Here is an 18,563-nt window from a genome sequence, read left to right as displayed (position 1 = left end):
AACGGGCTGAACTCTCGCGATGAAGGGAGCTGTCCATGCAACATGTGTCTGGCCGAGGTCATGAGAGATGCCTGGCAGGACTGGGCTATGCAAGCCCACCGTTCTTCTTCTTCTTGTAGAGAATTCTGGGGGGTTGTTCAGTTTCTGCCAGAACTATTTAGAGAGTGTTATAACTATAAATGAGTAAAACTCTCTCTAAAGGGCTCTCGTTACTGCCTCTGCCTGATCTGAATTATCAACAAACCCCCAAATCTAAGATAAAATTACTAGACCAAAAAATAAATGTATAAAACGACATCCTACCTATCTAATTACAGAACTTTATGAAAAAAGAAGTGATTATTGTATTTAACCTTCAATTCAAAGTGATTGTTTAATCTTCCTTTTAAAAATGAAAGCACTCATCCAATGAAAAAAAAACATTAATTATTAAATCAAGTTTTTCCGCTTCACTGCTCAGTGCGTCTGTTGCTGGCCCCGCCCCCCCTCCGGCGGATCTGCGTCTGTCACATGTCAACAAAGTTAACAACAACTAAAATGGTTTTAATGCTGCCCCAACAAACGGTCAAACTCAAACAAGGAGTCGGTCTTCATACACACACAAATCTAAAATGTGGAGATGGACAGATACGATACGACGCTGATCTGCTGATCTCCTGTCGAGTGGGATGGTCCTTTCTGACGAGGGTGTGCGCAATATATAAACCTCCTGATGAAACCTTCGAAAGGGGAAATCCAAAATATCTCACAACTCGCAGCAGCCATTAAGTCAACAGCAAAGGTAAGGCAAGTTATATTGAATTGCAGCAATTAATATTAAACCCTTCACATAATCGTCCATGGATTTACTTGTTTTAAGATAGTTGTATTGTCGTCTCACCTGCAAGACTAAATATACATGCATTAATGTGGGTTGCAAAGCAAGTCACACTGTTGTGATTGCAATCGTTGTACTGCGTAATTGCATTTAAATGAATTATGTTATTACGCTTTATTACAGACCAGTTGTTACAACAATGCATGGGCAGAATGTTCTTAAAATCACATCAAACAAACTTCCTGTTTAACCCTCCATTAGCCTATATGATGGATTACAAACTATTTGACCATGTAGCCTTTATATCTGTATTACAAAAATGAATACATTGACTAACTAACCTCTAATAATGAGGCCTAATTGATCCTGCATGAACAACCCCACCGCTATACAGTGTGAATAATCTGGGGCTAAAGCCTGCAAACCCCCCCCCCCCCTTGTGCTTGTGCAGATGCAGACCTGGATGCTGATGTGTTTGGTGGTGCCGGCCGTTGTTTGGGCGGAGGACTGCCCTGCCGCGGACAGCTGCGTGGTGGGCCACACATGCTGCAGCAGCCCAGGGAACGGCTTCGCCTGCTGTCCATTTGAGCAGGTTCATTGAGATCTACCCACCCAGCAGACCTAGAGCCACCATTCACACCGCATGCTCCACACGCTCTCTATTTACATATCTTTACGCGCGAGTACGGCTACCGTAGAGCCCCGTTGCTGGGTATCTCCTCGCTTCAGATACACCTCGAGTATTTACATCGTTATCGTGAGGTTGAATGTCTTTTAATGCCTTTATGACCGGGTTAGCGGGCGCTGCTGTGCGATACGAACATCCGACCTGCTTTGGTAGTCAAACGCCGGCGGCGGCTACAGTTGAGCCTTTGTGCAGGCGGTGTGCTGTGAGGACCGGGTCCACTGCTGCCCGGTGGATACCCGCTGCGACGTGGAAGCCTCCTGCTGCGTGAACGACACCACGTCCGTCCCCTGGGAGGAGGGACGCTCTGCCCCCCCGCCCACGCTCACCAAAGTAGGGTCCCCATGTCAAGTACCGCCAGTGTCTTAGTAATGACGTGTGACTGATACACTCGTTCATATGACATGCATGGCTCGTCACAGGGAGCCATGCAGGGTCTGTAGCGACATGACAGTTCAAGGAATCTATACAGAGAAGTGAGGAGATTAGTGCGGCCTCAGTATCAGACTTTGTGGTTACAGTGGCAACGCAAATGACTACCAGAACACCTTTCAGTTAGAGAGTGGAAGGAAGACATTTCTAGGCCCAAGAAGGGTGATTAGTAATTATGTAAACAAGGTTTAATGTATACATTTATAAACAAGGCTTATATCATTGGATGTAGATAATTCTAGATAATTACGATCAATATCTCCGCAATCTCTGCAGTCGTTCAGGATGGTGCGGTCGTACGACACGGAGGAGGATGACAACATCTGTCCGGATGAGTCCCGGTGCCCGCCGGAGTACTCCTGTCTGAAGGCCCTGACCCGGTTTAACTGCTGCCCCCTCGCCAAGGTGACTTAACCTAGTTAGGTTATGGGACAAATGAACAGCAACATGGGTTAGATGTCCAGCCGCAGTAAGGCTGGGCAGCCATACAGAGGCCCAATCCCATTTCTACCCCTTACCCCTTCCCCTTACCCCTCCCCCTTGTTTTGAAGGGGTAAGGGGAAGGGGTAAGGGGTAGGAATGGGATTGGGCCTTAGGCCCAATCCCATTTCTACGCCTTACGCCTTACGCCTTCCCCTTACCCCTTACCCCTTACCCTTCTAGTCTAGGTGAACTCTGAACAAGTGAGTCTTTATTGATGTTTGAGATGAAGGATTTGTGAAGGAGTTTGTGCTGTTCATGCATGAATTCAGGGAGGACATCGGGTAGATGACAGTTAGTACCGAATTGAAGTGATCCGATGATGTACCGGGTCAACTGTCTGTAGTCTTTTTGTACGATTTGTATTTCATTATGTCTGCGATCAATCCCCGACAACAGGGTATCTCGTGCAGCGATGGGAAACACTGCTGTCCCGAAGGACACGGGTGTAGCGTGGACAGTCGCTCGTGTATCAGTAAAGGTTTGTCCTCCCTTCATACCCACATAAGCATCGAGCTCCGTAGAAGAGCAAATTGTAGCCAGGGTTTCCCCAACTATGTCTTCTGTCATTATTTTTATTTGCCATTATCTTACCGCAAACACAGTTTTGAAGTCGGCAATTTTTTGCCATCCCATTATCGGAATTTCATTATACTGTTTCTTCTGTTCCAGAGAAAACCTCAGTATCTACTTTCTAACCCTGATAACCTATCTATTATGTTGATTCATCTGACTGTTACAGAGCTCGTCAGCCCGGTCGTCTGCAGTGACGGCGAGTCAGAGTGCCCGGAGGAGACCAGCTGCTGTCAGAACACCGACAGCAGCTGGGGTTGCTGCCCCTTCCCAGAGGTACGCCCGTCCGACTCCGTACTCCGCATCTGCGAGCGGAACTGAAAATGAGCAGCAATCGGCAGTTTGGCCGCGTGGTTTTACTTCTGTTTCCCTGGTCCACCTCATGCCTTTCTGTTCCCCCGTCCAGGCCACCTGCTGTGAGGACATGGCACACTGCTGCCCAGGGGCCAGTGTGTGTGATGTCGAACAGTCCAAATGTGTTTCGTTGTCCACCAAGAAGGAGACCCCGATGTGGGCCAAGTTTCATGCCAGGAGGATAGCCGAATGGGAGAGAGCCGAAAGTGGTACAAAACTAACAAAACATGTTACGGACACATCGTTATGTACATGTGGGGGCACTGTGGTTAAATTATGCTTGACTTGTTTGTGGTCGTCTTGCAGAGGAAGAACAAGGGACCGTCCCGGCCCTTTCTGGTGAGGAGAGCCTTGAGACCCCCACTGAGACCCCCACTGAGACCCCCACTGAGACCCCGAATGAGACCCCAAGTGAGGTCACCACTGAGACCCCCACTGAGACCACGAATGAGACCCCAAGTGAGGTCACCACTGAGACCCCCACTGAGACCCCCACCGAGACCCCCACTGAGACCCCCACTGAGACCCCCACCGAGACCCCCACTGAGTTGACCCCTGCTGGTCCAATGGAGGACGCTACAGAGCTGCTCTCAGAAACCACATCTGGTAAAACCAATGCATCTTTGAGTGTCTGTAGTATTATTAAGTATTATTTATATCACAAAGTGCATTCTGGGCCATATCGTATTAAATTGGTCTGCACCCTGGAAACGTGTTCCCTAGATAACGATATCCAATGCAACAAGTCCTACTCTTGTTTGGATGGAGAGACGTGCTGTAAGACCCTCAACAAAGCGTGGGGATGCTGTCCGCTACCCAAGGTGCGCCTTATTCTGATACCTTTGATTTTGAAACGGTCAGAAATAAAGTAAATGTGTGCAGGGAGAGTTAGAATGTAGGTTAAAACCGAGGTCATGTCTTGTGAACGAATAGGAAGCAATAATATGATATTTTTCAAAAGATATTGGGCTTTAATTTTACTTATTCAAAGATCTACCTTTGTACTTAAATTATTAACATTTACCATTTTTATATTTGCTAGTATTTTAGAACTTTAGCCTCGACCACCTTCATTGAGAAAGACAGATTTGCAGACATCAACACGGGAGATGGTCTATCATTCTCTGTGATATCATACAGTCACACCATCGCACCTTATTGTACATTGATATTACAGTGATCAAATAATCCCTCTAGCCCTCTCTCCTCCTCCACCTTCCCCCCAGGCCGTATGCTGTGAGGACTTGATACATTGCTGTCCGCATGGCACGACATGCAACCCCAAAGAACGCACCTGCGACGATGGCTCCACCCAGGTCCCCTGGGTGGAGAAGTCAGCGGCCGTCCCCACGGAGGCTGCCCTGGAGGTGGAGGGCCTATACACATTCATACCTGTAGTTAATGTACACATTCATACCTGTAGTTGATAGACACCTTCATACCTGTAGTTAATATACACATTCTTAACTGTAGTTAATATACACCCTCATACCTGTAGTTAATATACACATTCTTAACTGTAGTTAATATACACCCTCATACCTGTAGTTAATATACACATTCATAACTGTAGTTGATATACACCTTCATACCTGTGTAGTGAAGTAGTGAAGATTGAATTTCAACTTACTGGTCATACACAGACGACACAAACACACACACACACACACACACACAAACACACACACACACACACACACACACACACACACACACACACACACACACACACACACACACACACACACACAGGCACAAACTATTATCCAAACCAATGTCACTGCCTCCTCAATAATAGCGACTCTGAACCTTTTTCCCCTTCGGCCAGAACCCCTCTGAAGCAGAGGCCAGTGGAGAGAACGCAGAAGAAGAGACGTCGGAACAGGAGGTGTCTGCGGGCGGAGACGTCCAGTGTGACTCTCAAACCCGCTGCCCACCACAGACCACCTGCTGCTACATGGTCGCAGCCCGGAAGTGGGGCTGCTGCCCCATACCAAAGGTTCCCCTTACTGTACCTTACCGTGCTGTTCCTTACCATACCGTACTTTACTGTACCTTACCGTGCTGTTCCTTACCATACAGTACCTTACTGTACCTTATTACTGTGCTGTTCCTTACCATACAGTACCGTACTGTACCTTACCGTGCTGTTCCTTACCATACAGTACCTTACTGTACCTTACCGTGCTGTTCCTTACCATACAGTACCTTACTGTTGCTAACTTTGCTGTTCCTTACCATACAGTACTTTACTGTACCTTACTGTGCTGTACTTTACTGTACTGTTCCTTACTCTATAATACCTTACTGTACCTTACTGTACTGTTCCTTACTCTATAATACCTTACTGTACTGTTCTTCACTGTACTGTACCTTACTGTACTGCTCCTTACTGTACGGTACCTTGATGTACTGTTCCTTAATGTACTCTTCCTTACTGTACTGTACCTTACTGTACCTTACTATGCTGTTCCTTACTGTACGGTACCTTACTGTTCCTAACTGTTCTGTACCTACTATGCTGTTCCTTAGTGTACAGTACCTTACTGTACTCCTTACTATGCTGTTCCTTAGTGAACAGTACTTTACTGTACCTTAGTACCTTACTGTACTGTACCTTACTGTACTGTACCTTATTGTTCCTTACCATACTGTTCCTTAATGTACTCTTCCTTACTGTACAGTACCTTACTGTACCTTACTGTACTGTACCTTACTGTACCTTAGTACCATACTGTACTGTACCTTACTGTACAGTACCTTACGTAACGCTGAACGTAGAAGGCGTAGGAATCGGACGGTGACAGGAAGACGGCGGCCGTACAACTGAGCCCCGTCCACCTCCTCCCTGTCTCCCAGGCGGTGTGCTGCTCCGACGGAGCCCACTGCTGTCCCGACAACTACAAGTGTGATGAGAGTACGGGCCAGTGCTACCGAGGGGAGGTGGCCATCCCCTGGTACACCAAGGTCCCCGCCGTGGGGGGCGACAGCGTGGCCCTGGGGGACTCGGTGCCGTGTGACAGCGAGACCCGATGCGCCGTTCACTTCACCTGCTGCCGCCTCTCCTCGGGCCAGTGGGGGTGCTGCCCTCTGTATGAGGTAGGGGAGAGAGAGAGAGAGAGAGAGAGAGAGAGAGAGAGAGAGAGAGAGAGAGAGAGAGAGAGAGAGAGAGAGAGGGAGAGGGAGAGGGAGAGGGAGAGGGAGAGAGAGAGAGAGAGAGAGAGAGAGAGAGAGAGAGAGAGGGAGAGAGGGAGAGAGGGAGAGGGAGAGGGAGAGGGAGAGGGAGAGAGAGAGAGAGAGAGAGAGAGAGAGACAGAGAGGGACAGATAAAGACAGAGAGAGACAAAGAGCGGGACAGATAAAGAGCGGGACAGATAAAGGGAGGGACAGATAAAGACAGTGAAAGAGATGGAGAGACATTATCTTGTAAAGAGCGGAGTGGTCTTGAAATAATATTGCATGTTATAGCAAAGGTTGACCATGCGGCCACACTTTTGTAGAACTTAACCCTGTGTTGACTCCCTACCAAACCTGTGGTTCCGTGGGTGGTTCCGTCTCTCCCCCCTCGCAGGCCGTGTGCTGCCCTGACCAGCAGCACTGCTGCCCCTGGGGCTACAGCTGCAACACCCGCACTGCCTCCTGCCAGCAGGTGACCGTGGTCGAGTGGGACAGCATCCCTTTCTCCCGCATCGTGCTGCCCCAGGCCCACCTTACCCTGGACGGCTCAGAGGAGGAGCTGGACGGCTCAGAGGAGGAGCTGGACGGCTCGGAGGAGGAGCAGGCCGGAACCTGCCAGGGCGCCTCCTCCTCCTGCCCAGAGGAGGAGACCTGCTGCCAGACGTCCTCCAACGCGTGGGCCTGTTGTTCGTCTCCTAAAGTACGCTGTACTGCACTGTGTGCGGAGCTTCCGCCCGTCCCCTGATGTGTGCTGTGTTCAAGTGGTCTCATTTAAACTGAGGTCCCTCTCTCATTCTGCACAGTGCCTACAGGGAGAGTCTCTCTATTAGTGTGTATAATGTAGTACTTTGATTACAGTGGCGGTCTCTCTCCGGGTATTCTATACAGTTATCAGATTACAGTGGTTGCCCCTCTGCTAATGGTTGCTATACTGTACTTAAGCAACGGCATAAACAATCAAACGTACCCAAAGTGGTACAATATCAAGCGCGTTGAAGTAATCGATGTTATGGGACAAATGAACAGCAATCGAAGTGATCGACTTTCTGAAAGCGGCTTCAAACTATGTTACTGACGATGCTAGGTAGGTGTATGAGCTAACATAGCATCGCCCTTCCCTCCCACAGGCGGTTTGCTGTGACGATATGGAGCACTGCTGCCCGTCCGGCCATACCTGCGGTGAGGGCGGGACCTGTAGCCGGAACGTAGAGCTGCAGTGGAAGAGCTGGCACATGTTCTTCTCCAGGCCGGGAATGAGAGCTCTGAAGCTTTAATCAGCTGCTGTTTTCTGCTCTTAATGGCTCCAAATCAAGTTGCACTACTTGGAAACTCGCCAATGGATGCTAGATCTGCTGGTTTGGGATTAATTGGTTTAGTGATGGGGAAATTATAAAAAGTTAATGAATCTGAGAATAAAACAATACAATTATAACTGAGGGTTTCTTGAACGTGGCTGATTGGCTTAGAATATACTTTGATACGGGTATTTGTAAAAATAATGTTTATTTTACGTAATATAAATGGTGGTGCATACCAAACTATAGGGGCTTATTTGTCCTGAATCTCAAATCGAACGATGGATCTTTTAGATATTTGATCTATGAAATAAATAGTGTTTGTGAAAATGCGCTCTGATTGTGTTTAAAAACGAAATAAAGTTTTACAAAACAAATTCCTGGTTCCAAATGGAGTTTATTTTGATGTTGTCCACACACAACAATTCCATAGTCCAGATCCATACTATAAATGAAACGATTATGCCTTATACTTTATTCATATTACTTTGACCCTTATTTATACCGGTTAGTCTCATTGAATCTTTTCTTCATGATACACCTTTGCATCATATCACATTCTCAAACAACACAAGCAATACAGGCAAATATATCTTGAGCACTTAATGACATGTTCTGTAGTTAAGTGCTGTATATATATAGATGCAGCACTAAACTACAGACATTGTCATTTTAGGTGCTTTGGTACGTTTATATATTATGCCGAGTTGAACAATCACTTAAACCGTCTTTGTAATAGTCAGCGGTGGCCAAAATCGAAACTGTTCGATTGCGGTGCGCTTTGACTTCGGCGCGCAAACACGCGTCATCGCGTCTGCGTTGCGTCATCATCGCGTTTGCGTTGACGTCGCACTGTTTGGTTTGTTTCGTTTCCCAAGATGGCGATGCACCTGTCTCCTCCGTGGTAATCCTGCTTTCTCTGCGATTGAAGTCAACAACCGCGGGGCATCCGTGGCAACAAATGACAGTATATCGTTAGTAGCGACGGAAGAATAAAAATCGCTTTTTGCCAAAATGTCGACCGAGGAATTGTCCACATCGGACAGCGAAGGCGCGTCGGCCGGAGCCGGGGAGCGATGGGCACCGGTCGGTGCTGTGGCCAGCCCCGAGGAGGAGAGTGGGGTCCGGGGCAGCGCTCAGCCCAGAACCCGGGGCTCATCCTCCGCCTCCGTGGAGGAGACCGCCGCCAGGTTAAAGAAACTAGAAGCGGAGCAAGACCTCCTGAACTCCTCTCTCCTCGCTCTCACGTCCCACTTTGCACAGGTGCAATTCAGACTGAAGCAAATAGTTCACGCTCAGACCGACGAGAAGGAGAAGATGTTGGTCGAGCTTGAGGAGTTCGCCTTCAAGGGGTGCCCCCATGTCGTGGGGTGCAGGTCGCAGGATGCGAAGCATCTGGAGAACTCGGTGAGTACTAGCCTCTAACAAGGGCAAGGAAAGACCACTGCGTTGAGACGCAAAGACCACTGCGTTCAGACCATCTGAACTCACAGGCACTAAAGACATTCTTTGTGATTCATTCATGACATTAAATTAGAATATCTATTCATGTGTAGTATGACATAGTACTCAAAGCCACCCCCCGTTACTTATAAGGCAATTTATGTGGTCATTTCCTCAACGAATTGTCAACAATGCTTTTGAACTGAATGAAACACGCACACGCACACACACACACACACACACACACACACACACACACACACACACACACACACACACACACACACACACACACACACACACACACACACACACAGACGATACATTTTTCAGAACGCATGTTTTTGCGTCAAACCCAATGTTATAAACTGATCATCAGTTCGTCATATCATGGTAGTTGTACAGTTACATCCAGACATATGGACATGGTTGAACACATAAGTAATAAGGACAGAACATTTTATATTTGTGTGTGCGCACACAAGGAAATATCCGTTTGTTTCCTCGAGCTGGTTCACTCCCCACATTAATTTCCCCATTGGCCAATATAACCAGTTCTGTGCGCTTACGTCTGGCCTCTGGGTAAGCCTCCTCTAGCTCTTGTGTGTTATCTCTTGAGGGGAAACTAGGCTGTTTGACACACAGGTGGGTGTGTGTGACTCACCATGCGGTCAGAACAGGCCTCCAGACGATCAGGATCTTTTTAATTACATGTGTGCTCTAAGCTAACGGCTCCCCCCCTTTTGACGTCACACAACGCCCCCCCCCCCTCATCCTCCACCCACCATAGCCCCTTGTCTATTGCCTGTTACATTTAAATGCTTTTGTTCTGCCTATTTTCATTTCCCCCTCGCTTCGTCCTTTACTTACAGGAGGACTTGGTGAGTACGAGTCGAGAAGCACAAATTGTGGCATAAATTATGTTGTTATACTTGCATGATATGTCTCAGGAAGGCATAGGCTAGCAGACTGGAGTTATTAGTATTAATGTGGACTATTGGCATTGGGTAGAGTAAGCTTACTAATCCTACCAGTATGTTAGTCTTATCCAAACCCATCCCCTACAGGAGCCGATAGCGGTTCTTTGCATTTCATCTCAAAGGGAGCGCTGGGAAACTCCAACTTGGGGAATATCCTAGCCCCAAACTCGGATTAGCAGGATGACACACTGACAGAATATCTTTCAATTTCATATTATATTCCTTCCCTTTAAACCAAGTTCCCACACTACACACAACAACAGAACAACAACACCTATTTTGTGGCAATGGGAACCAAAACTATCTTTGGGCCTGCTATTTATCCATGATTGAAGAGTAGCTGAATAATGAAGGCAAAGATAGATTATCCGTTGGCTAATGTACTGTAAAGTTGAACTTGTTTCATGATGTTTGGTGAGAGTGCGATGTGAGCTTGCTTTTTGTCTGGTGGCTTCTCCTGTTGAATGACTCTGAGATGGACTCTTGGCCCGTGTCTGAACACCTTCTGCGTCTCCGTCCTCAGTGTGCTCGCTGTCCTCGCTGTCCTCGCTGTGTGTCTCCGGCTGCTGTCGTGTCTGGCTCACTGTTTTCCGCTCGGACCTCGCTCTCCCACTCTGATTTCTTTGCGTCTGGTCTTCTCGTCCCGGCCAGAGCGAGAGGGAGAAGCGGGAACGCCTGGAGGCCCAGAGAGAGAAGCAGAAGGATCTGATCGTCCAGCTCAAGACCCAGCTAGACGATCTGGAGCAGTTTGCGTATCAGGAGGGCAGCTACGACTCACTGCCCCAGTCGGTGGTCATGGAGAAACAAAAGGTAGGATTTCCCATCGTGGCTGGTCAAAAAGGCTATAAATAAGTTTTTTTACAATGTAATGCAGTTCATATAAAACATTTAAAATGCATGTATATTTTGTAACACAGTCATAATCAATGTCATAATCAATGTACCCCCATAGTGGCTCACCTCCTTGAGCCACTATGTCCTGAGATAACATTTTGTTAAACTCAATTGCCTCCTGGAACCCAGCTTCACAGTCCATCTTGTTAATTCTATCGCTCGCTACTCTCCTCCTGCATGGTCAACAGAACACACAAAGACGGCCAGCCTAGCGTTGGACACTATCTCTGGCGTTCGGCATTTAGCCTGCCAACAGATGCAAGTTCAGCTCTATTAACTCATTAACTCACTATTAAACAAGTATTTAGGTTTGCATCGGACACTATGTCGGACGCAATATAGCCAGCCAACAGATGAGTTGAACCCCTTAAACTCATAATTAAACCCGTGTTAATGTTTAGAGATGGAGATAGCGGTTGGTGGTTAGATTGCGTGGATTGGTTGGAGGTTTGAAGTTAGAGTGCAGCGGAGACTCCGCCACGTCCAGGGTAGCGTCTCATCCCCCCCTCCTCCTGCTCAGGTGATCATCGACGAGCTGATCAAGAAGCTGGACGTGAACCTGAACGAGGACGTGGGCAGCCTGACGGCCGAGGAGCTCCGGCAGCGGGTCGACGCGGCCATCGCTCAGATCGTCAACCCGGCCCGCGTCAAGGAGCAGCTGGTGGACCAGCTTAAGACCCAGATCAGGGACCTGGAGATGTTCATCAACTTCATCCAGGGTACGGGCGTTTTTTAAAAACCGAATTATCCCTCGATCAAAGTTATGGTCTGGATGTTGTCCTTTGTGTCATGCATTTCTTGCACTGTTTCGGCGATGCTCCTCGGTCGATATGCGTTGGGAGTCGGGACACTGTTTGACGCGTCGATGTTTTGTTCAGACGAGGTGGGGAACCCGCTCCTGTCCGACGGCGTCCAGAGCCAGCAGCCGCACGCCGCCGGCCCCGGGGCGACAGGAGCGAGGAAGAAAGGTTGGTGGGGTTCCCTTAAAGACACAGTACACAGATACCGACTGTATACTCCACCTGTCAGAGGCTTAACGACAAGAGGTGTTTAAAACAGAGAACAACCTTTAGATCACTTGGATGGGGACATAGTAAGATATTATTTATATTTATTCCATTGATCTGAATTAATTATACGTATATACGTATTTGTCCAAACTAATGGCTTGTATATATTGACATTTCAGGCTTGGTAAAGCTAAACAGAAGTGACTTTTGCAGAAACCCTATTGGTCACCCATCGTAGACGTGATATGTTTGCGCTGACTAAAGCGTTCCCCCGCCTCCCTCCGGCCCCGCAGTGGACCCCGCTCAGGCCCAGAGGATGCGGGAGACGGGCCTGCAGCTGATCCAGAAGGCCCTGGCCGTGCTGCAGATCTTTGCCGTCAGCCAGTTCGGCTGCGCGCCGGGCCACGTCGCCCAGAACCTGTGGTCCTCCGGCGGGGCGGGCCAGGAATACGGGCCCCTGCTGCAGCAACTGGAGGCCGCCGTGGACAAGGTGCGGCTGCAGGCGTCCCGCAAGCAGCCGTCCTTCGAGCACGTGGTGAACTACGGCAGCCACCCGGCGCCGGGGCCCCGGGACGAGCTGACGTCGTCGGTGAGGAAGGAGCTGTCGTCGGCCCTCAGGGACCTGCTGGCCCACGGCCTCTACGCGCCGTCGCAGGGCATGAGCCTGGTGCTGGCCCCCATCTCCTGCCTGCTGCCGCACCGGCCGGGGCCCCAGACCATGCACCCCTGGGAGCTCTTCGTCGAGTACTACCGCTCCAAGGACGGCAAGGCCTTCGTGGAGTCGCCGGCGCGCCAGCTCTCGCAGTCCTTCAGCCTGCCGGTAGGGGGCGGCCCGGTGACGGTCACGCCCAAGCAGTCGCTGCTGTGGGCCGTCCACACGGTGCTGAAGGAGCACGGGCGCTACAAGCGCGGCGCCGACTCAGAGTTCAAGGCGCTGGTGTGCATGGCGCTGAACGAGCAGCGGCTGGTGTCCTGGCTCAACCTGCTGTGCAAGTCGGGCGCGCTGGTGCACCCGCACTACCAGAGCTGGAGCTACATGGCGCAGACGGGCTTCGAGGGGGCGCTGCGCATCCTGGGCCGCATCAGCCACCTCAAGTTCGACCTCCCCGTGGACCTGGCCGTGCGGCAGCTCAAGAACATCAAGGACGCGTTCTGAGATCGCCACGGCGACGGAGGAGGAGGAGGAGGAGGAGGAGGCGAAGGCCGCATGTCCGCGCCATTCAGACTCGTAGTTGTATCGTGTTTCGGCTGGACCCCGCCAAAGTAGAGCCTTCCGTCCTGTAGCCTGTACTGCACACCCCCCCGACCTCCAGGCCGGGTCTGTGCAAACCCCCCCCCCCCCCCCCCCCCCCCCGCACCTTGGGGCGTTTGACTCTTGGCAGCTCCGTCTCTGTACGGACGCAGCCTGTTTTAACCAGCCTGTGCCGGTCTGTAACGTATGCCTGCATGGGTTAGTCTAACCGGCGTCTGTCCTTTTCACAGTTGATCCATCTTTACCTGCTTCCCCCCACGACGACGGCGACGTCATGGTGTCCAGTCGATATCGCTGCTACGCACATGCCTTAGACAGGACGCCCAGATAACCTTGTCCTGAGTGAAGCCTTTGTGACCTTTTGTGACCCGTGCTTATCATTCCAATGCCCGTTGGTGCATGATATTCTAACCCCTGACCTATGCAACAGATATTGTGGTGAAGGTTCGTCAGTGGTAGTACTTACCTGTTGTAACAGGCGTTAGTGGGATCGGTGAGCTACATTCCATATACCGACTGGTTGGTTGAATTACTATAGCACTAGACAGCACTACTAGAGAACACACTACAAGAGAGTTGGATCGAAGTTTGGGGGAAATTGATGTTGCACATTTGTTCGCAATATTGCATTATGAAGGAATTATTTGCATGATTTGACAGCATTCTGACCTTAACCGAAAATGGTGCCAGGGGGCCAGCTGCTTCCCCCACACATGATTTGTGTGTGTGTGTGTGTGTGTGTGTGTGTGTGTGTGTGTGTGTGTGTGTGTGTGTGTGTGTGTGTGTGTGTGTGTGTGTGTGTGTGTGTGTGTGTGTGTGTGTGTGTGTGTGTGTGTGTGTGTGTGTCTTTTAGATATTTAAATGATGCTTCATCATGAATTGAAAACCGTATGATGAAAATGGACAACCGTATGAGAAAAAAACCCATATATAAACATTTATAATCGGCATACATATCCAATGTTTAAAAAAAGGTTTTATATATTGTGAGTTCCAACTCTTGATTTAATTTTCCTCTACCTGCAGGAGATGTAAGCTACTGAATGTATAAACCAGAGGTGCTGATATCCTGACCTTTGTTGAGGATTTCATTCATGGAGGATTTCATTCATGGGGTTGTTGTACTACAGTGTTACCTGGCAACCGAAGGATGCTTGGCTGTTTCTCAGCCCTACGTGTCAATGTCTCATTAATCAAAACGTTTTTTTTGTGGTCTCAGTGTTTTAAAAATGCCTGTATTATCATGTCAGACAATTTTAAACGCTAGGAAAGATTTATCCATTAACATAATTTTACATTACATTTTATGCATTCCAGGACAGACTATAATAGACCTCATTGATGGATTAATCAGGAGGTAATGAACTAACCATCTTATTATCAAAACGGTGTGTATGGAAGGATAATCCACCTAGAAGTGTTATGTGTACGGTTTGCTTTGTGTGCTTCTATTTGAAAAAGTTACAAAGTCACACTTTTGGTTTTGCATTTTTACGTTTAATGTTTTTAAATATGAGCTCACATTTAATTTAATGGCTATTGTATTGCAAATGCCGCAAAGTCTAAATTCTGAAGCTGGATGCTGTAATTATTTCTTTAACGATTGACAACACTGTCTTAAAGTAGCTACTCAGTGTTCGGTTATGAATAAAGGACTTCAGGGTTTCCATGACGACATTGGTAATTCTTATTTTATTAAAATATATATATATATATTGGGAATTTATGGAGATATATTTTATTCATGTCTATTTATAAGCAAAAGTGCTTTGCAAGCTGTTTGTTAAACTCCTTCCATGTAAATGCTTATTGAACTATAATTTTAGGATCTGCAACTCTTAATGATTGTTCATTATTAAATCCCTTCAAACACTAAAATGTTAATATCATTATTTTTGTTATATCAACTGTTTGAGTTAGAAAGCTGCAGGACATATCTTCTACAAAACCATATGATAGGTAAAGAATGATATAAATGTAACTATAATTTTAGGATCTGCAACTCTTAATGATTGTTCATTATTAAATCCCTTCAAACACTAAAATGTTAATATCATTATTTTTGTTATATCAACTGTTTGAGTTAGAAAGCTGCAGGAAATATCTTCTACAAAACCATATGATAGGTAAAGAATGATATAAAAAAATAACGATTTTTATATTTAATATTCAAGTAAGATATTTCTGCATACATATATATATATTTTAATGTATACATATAATTTATTAATATATATATAATATATCTATCTTAATAAATAAATATAATATTATCAATACAAATATATATATTATCATCATCAATATATATATATATATATATATATATATACATATGTGAAACAAATATATGTATATATAATCATTTTTATCGTTGTTTTTTATCAACGAAGAAAAGCAGAACCCGGATGTGACGTGTACATTGTTGATGTGAAAGGTCGTGCGTTCCTTTTCGACTTCCTTTCCTGTTAGCGGTGGCCACAGAACAGCACTAGTGAGTGAATTTTTCGTTGGATTAATCTCAAATCATCCTTTAAAACCCGGCAAACTCTATGCTGGAAATTCTATCTCTGCCCCGATAAACATTCAAAAGACTCTAGTTAGTCGATTATTGCCACGTATACTATAGTACAGTGCTAAAAATTTAACATTTAAGATGTGCTTCCACTGTGTGACGGTCAATCCAACATGGCAGCCCCTTCGGTCTCCATACACTTCCACATAGTACAATTCCGCCGTTAAATTTAATTTAAATGTTCGTGTTAATATCATTTTTGTATGTATGTATATGTTCAACTGCTTGTTCTATACCAAAGCTGCATAAATACAATCCTTGAATGCTAAAGCTATCCTGGCCAGCTAGTTAGCTAGCATGTCTGCCTAGCCAGTCCTGTGCGTGATGCTGATTGTACCGCATAAGCGTGGGTCTATGCAATGCTAATGTTGTCAAACTCTTTGCATTCTCTTCCTGCTAGACATGGGCAAGTTCATGAAACCTGGGAAGGTGGTTATGGTCCTTGCAGGACGCTATGCTGGGCGTAAAGCAGTCATCGTCAAGGTAACTTCATAAACTTTGTACTTTAAAGGCTAATTGCTACATTACTTCATTCTCGCACAAACTACCACTACAGGTCACCTCTATAGACCTGCTTCCTGCCAATAAATATTCATAACTCGTGCCATTTGTGACTCAGTCTTTAAATTCTGAATGCAATTCGGCGCAGCATCAACTCGTTTGTTATGCAGCTGAAATGTATATTGCGTTCAAAACACCAGTGACCTTGTTTAATATCCTCTCCCAATAGTGTTTCCTTTTATTGGGAGATTTATTCCCGTATTGTTTAAAGGTGCTGGTGAGGTGGCCACCGTTCCTGTTTCCTATTTAATCAGCAGCGTTTTGGTGGAGCGTGTTCAGGTTGCTTCCTGTCCCCCCACCCATGTAAACAAACAAGCTGGTGTCTAACCTGTCTCCTCCTTGCAGAACATCGATGACGGTACCGCCGACCGACCCTACAGCCACGCGCTTGTCTCCGGCATCGACCGGTACCCCCGCAAGGTGACCACCACCATGGGCAAGAAGAAGATTGCCAAGAGGTCCAAGATCAAGGCCTTCGTCAAGGTGTACAACTACAACCACCTGATGCCCACCAGGTGAGGGTCGACCCAGACTGACTTGGTGACGGCACTGAACAAAAGCGTTGCATCGTTTTAATTGGTTCACTGCCTTGTATGAGTTTATACTTGTCTGATTAGAATGTGTACAATTATTTAATTTAAAGGAGAACTTTACCACGAGATTATTGTTCATCGGTTTACATTGTAGACGCCTCTTCTATTAGGTTAAACACAAACTATTGCGTGCCTATTCTGTGATTGGCTGTTATGGTTACCTATGGCACACCTGTGGTCCACTTGGTGAGTTGGAGGGGTGTTTACAGCAGACCTGGCAGCTCTCCAGCCCTAGAATGATAAAGTGAAAGGCGGTGTCAGGGATTAGGAATATAAACCCTTGTCTTAATATGCATATTGGTCCAATTAAATGCGGCTGTCCAGTAAACTGAAGTATTTTAACCTCTTTGAAAGATTTTGCTTGCCATGTTGTGACTTGGCAGCAACATGGTTGGTTACATGTCTGTAGATGGTTAAGTTTACCTGTTGGTGTGTTAAGTTGTTTTTTGTTAGTTCAGGGTTTGATAATGTAGAGTGTTTTACAACTGGGAAGAAACTAGTGTCTGCAGACTCAAAGCCTTCTAGGAGGTTCTGGTGAGGTGGCCACCGTTCCTGTTTCCTATTTAATCTTAAGTGTGTTTTTAACGAGCGACGCATGGCCTTGACGAGGAAGGTGTCGGTGTAATACGTTTTCCACTAGATGGGGTTCTTGATGAAGACTGTTTGGTAGCAGTTAGAGCTTTGTTAAACATTGAGTAAGATTGTTGTGATTCGGTCATGGCACTCGACCTGAACACCTAGTGAAAGTGTCCCAGCCTTTAAACCATGGCATATTTTTCTTTGTCCCTTCAGATACTCTGTGGATATTCCCCTGGACAAAACCGTTGTCAACAAGGACGTCTTCCGGGACCCCGCTCTCAAACGCAAAGCCAGGAGGGAGGCTAAAGTGAAGTTCGAGGAGAGGTGGGTTCCGGTCTGCATAAGCACCACAAACTGGCTCATTTGATCACATGTTCTGAATTTACATGTAGGGCGTTGTGTAAACTCTTATCCAAAGCAACCTACAATAATTAAATGAGTGTTAAAGATGAACAATATGTTGCTGTCAGTACAGTAAGGATGTTCATAGAACCAAGTGCCAGGCACTAACAATTGCTAGGTTAATTATGAATGAGGGAATCTCTTGTCATCGTAGATCCCTGTTATGTACCCATCATTTCTAGGCTGTTGCGTTTGTATTTTGTTTTTGTTTTATGATTGATATAACGTGACTGAAAGCGACATAGTTCAGGGCAAATGTCTTAACTGTACTCCTCGTTTCTCCTCAGGTACAAGACGGGCAAGAACAAATGGTTCTTCCAGAAGCTCAGATTCTAGTCTCCATTGGTTTCACAAATAAATGTATAAAAAAGACTTCGACTACTGTTTTTATTCTGACCATATTGATGCTTTAACAAAAAGAATGGCTAAGTGTATGAGTATGAAATGTTTGTCATGATTCA

General features: G+C 46.7%; 3 protein-coding genes across 3 annotated transcripts; all 3 read left to right on the top strand.

The window, feature by feature from the left end:
- The first annotated feature begins 501 nt into the window (after positions 1-501).
- On the top strand, positions 502-8,190 carry grna (granulin a). The gene is made up of 14 exons (XM_056609854.1): positions 502-781; positions 1,269-1,409; positions 1,698-1,835; positions 2,211-2,339; positions 2,814-2,895; positions 3,157-3,263; positions 3,394-3,550; positions 3,648-3,947; positions 4,065-4,162; positions 4,568-4,708; positions 5,170-5,340; positions 6,201-6,440; positions 6,913-7,218; positions 7,646-8,190. The coding sequence occupies exons 1-14, from the start codon at positions 713-715 to the stop codon at positions 7,790-7,792; spliced, it is 2,226 nt and encodes a 741-aa protein (XP_056465829.1). The 5' UTR covers positions 502-712; the 3' UTR covers positions 7,793-8,190.
- Positions 8,191-8,637: 447 nt separating this feature from the next.
- rundc1 (RUN domain containing 1) lies at positions 8,638-13,480 on the top strand. The gene is made up of 5 exons (XM_056610039.1): positions 8,638-9,220; positions 10,888-11,046; positions 11,651-11,849; positions 12,009-12,098; positions 12,434-13,480. The coding sequence occupies exons 1-5, from the start codon at positions 8,828-8,830 to the stop codon at positions 13,294-13,296; spliced, it is 1,704 nt and encodes a 567-aa protein (XP_056466014.1). The 5' UTR covers positions 8,638-8,827; the 3' UTR covers positions 13,297-13,480.
- A 2,312-nt stretch (positions 13,481-15,792) lies between these two features.
- rpl27 (ribosomal protein L27) lies at positions 15,793-18,496 on the top strand. The gene is made up of 5 exons (XM_056611127.1): positions 15,793-15,886; positions 16,368-16,450; positions 16,874-17,043; positions 17,914-18,024; positions 18,390-18,496. The coding sequence occupies exons 2-5, from the start codon at positions 16,370-16,372 to the stop codon at positions 18,436-18,438; spliced, it is 411 nt and encodes a 136-aa protein (XP_056467102.1). The 5' UTR covers positions 15,793-15,886; positions 16,368-16,369; the 3' UTR covers positions 18,439-18,496.
- The last annotated feature ends 67 nt before the right edge of the window (positions 18,497-18,563 follow it).

Source organism: Gadus chalcogrammus, chromosome 2, assembly GCF_026213295.1.
Source record: "Gadus chalcogrammus isolate NIFS_2021 chromosome 2, NIFS_Gcha_1.0, whole genome shotgun sequence".
Taxonomy (NCBI): Eukaryota; Metazoa; Chordata; class Actinopteri; order Gadiformes; family Gadidae; genus Gadus; species Gadus chalcogrammus.
This window is presented reverse-complemented; position numbering and strand designations above follow the sequence as displayed.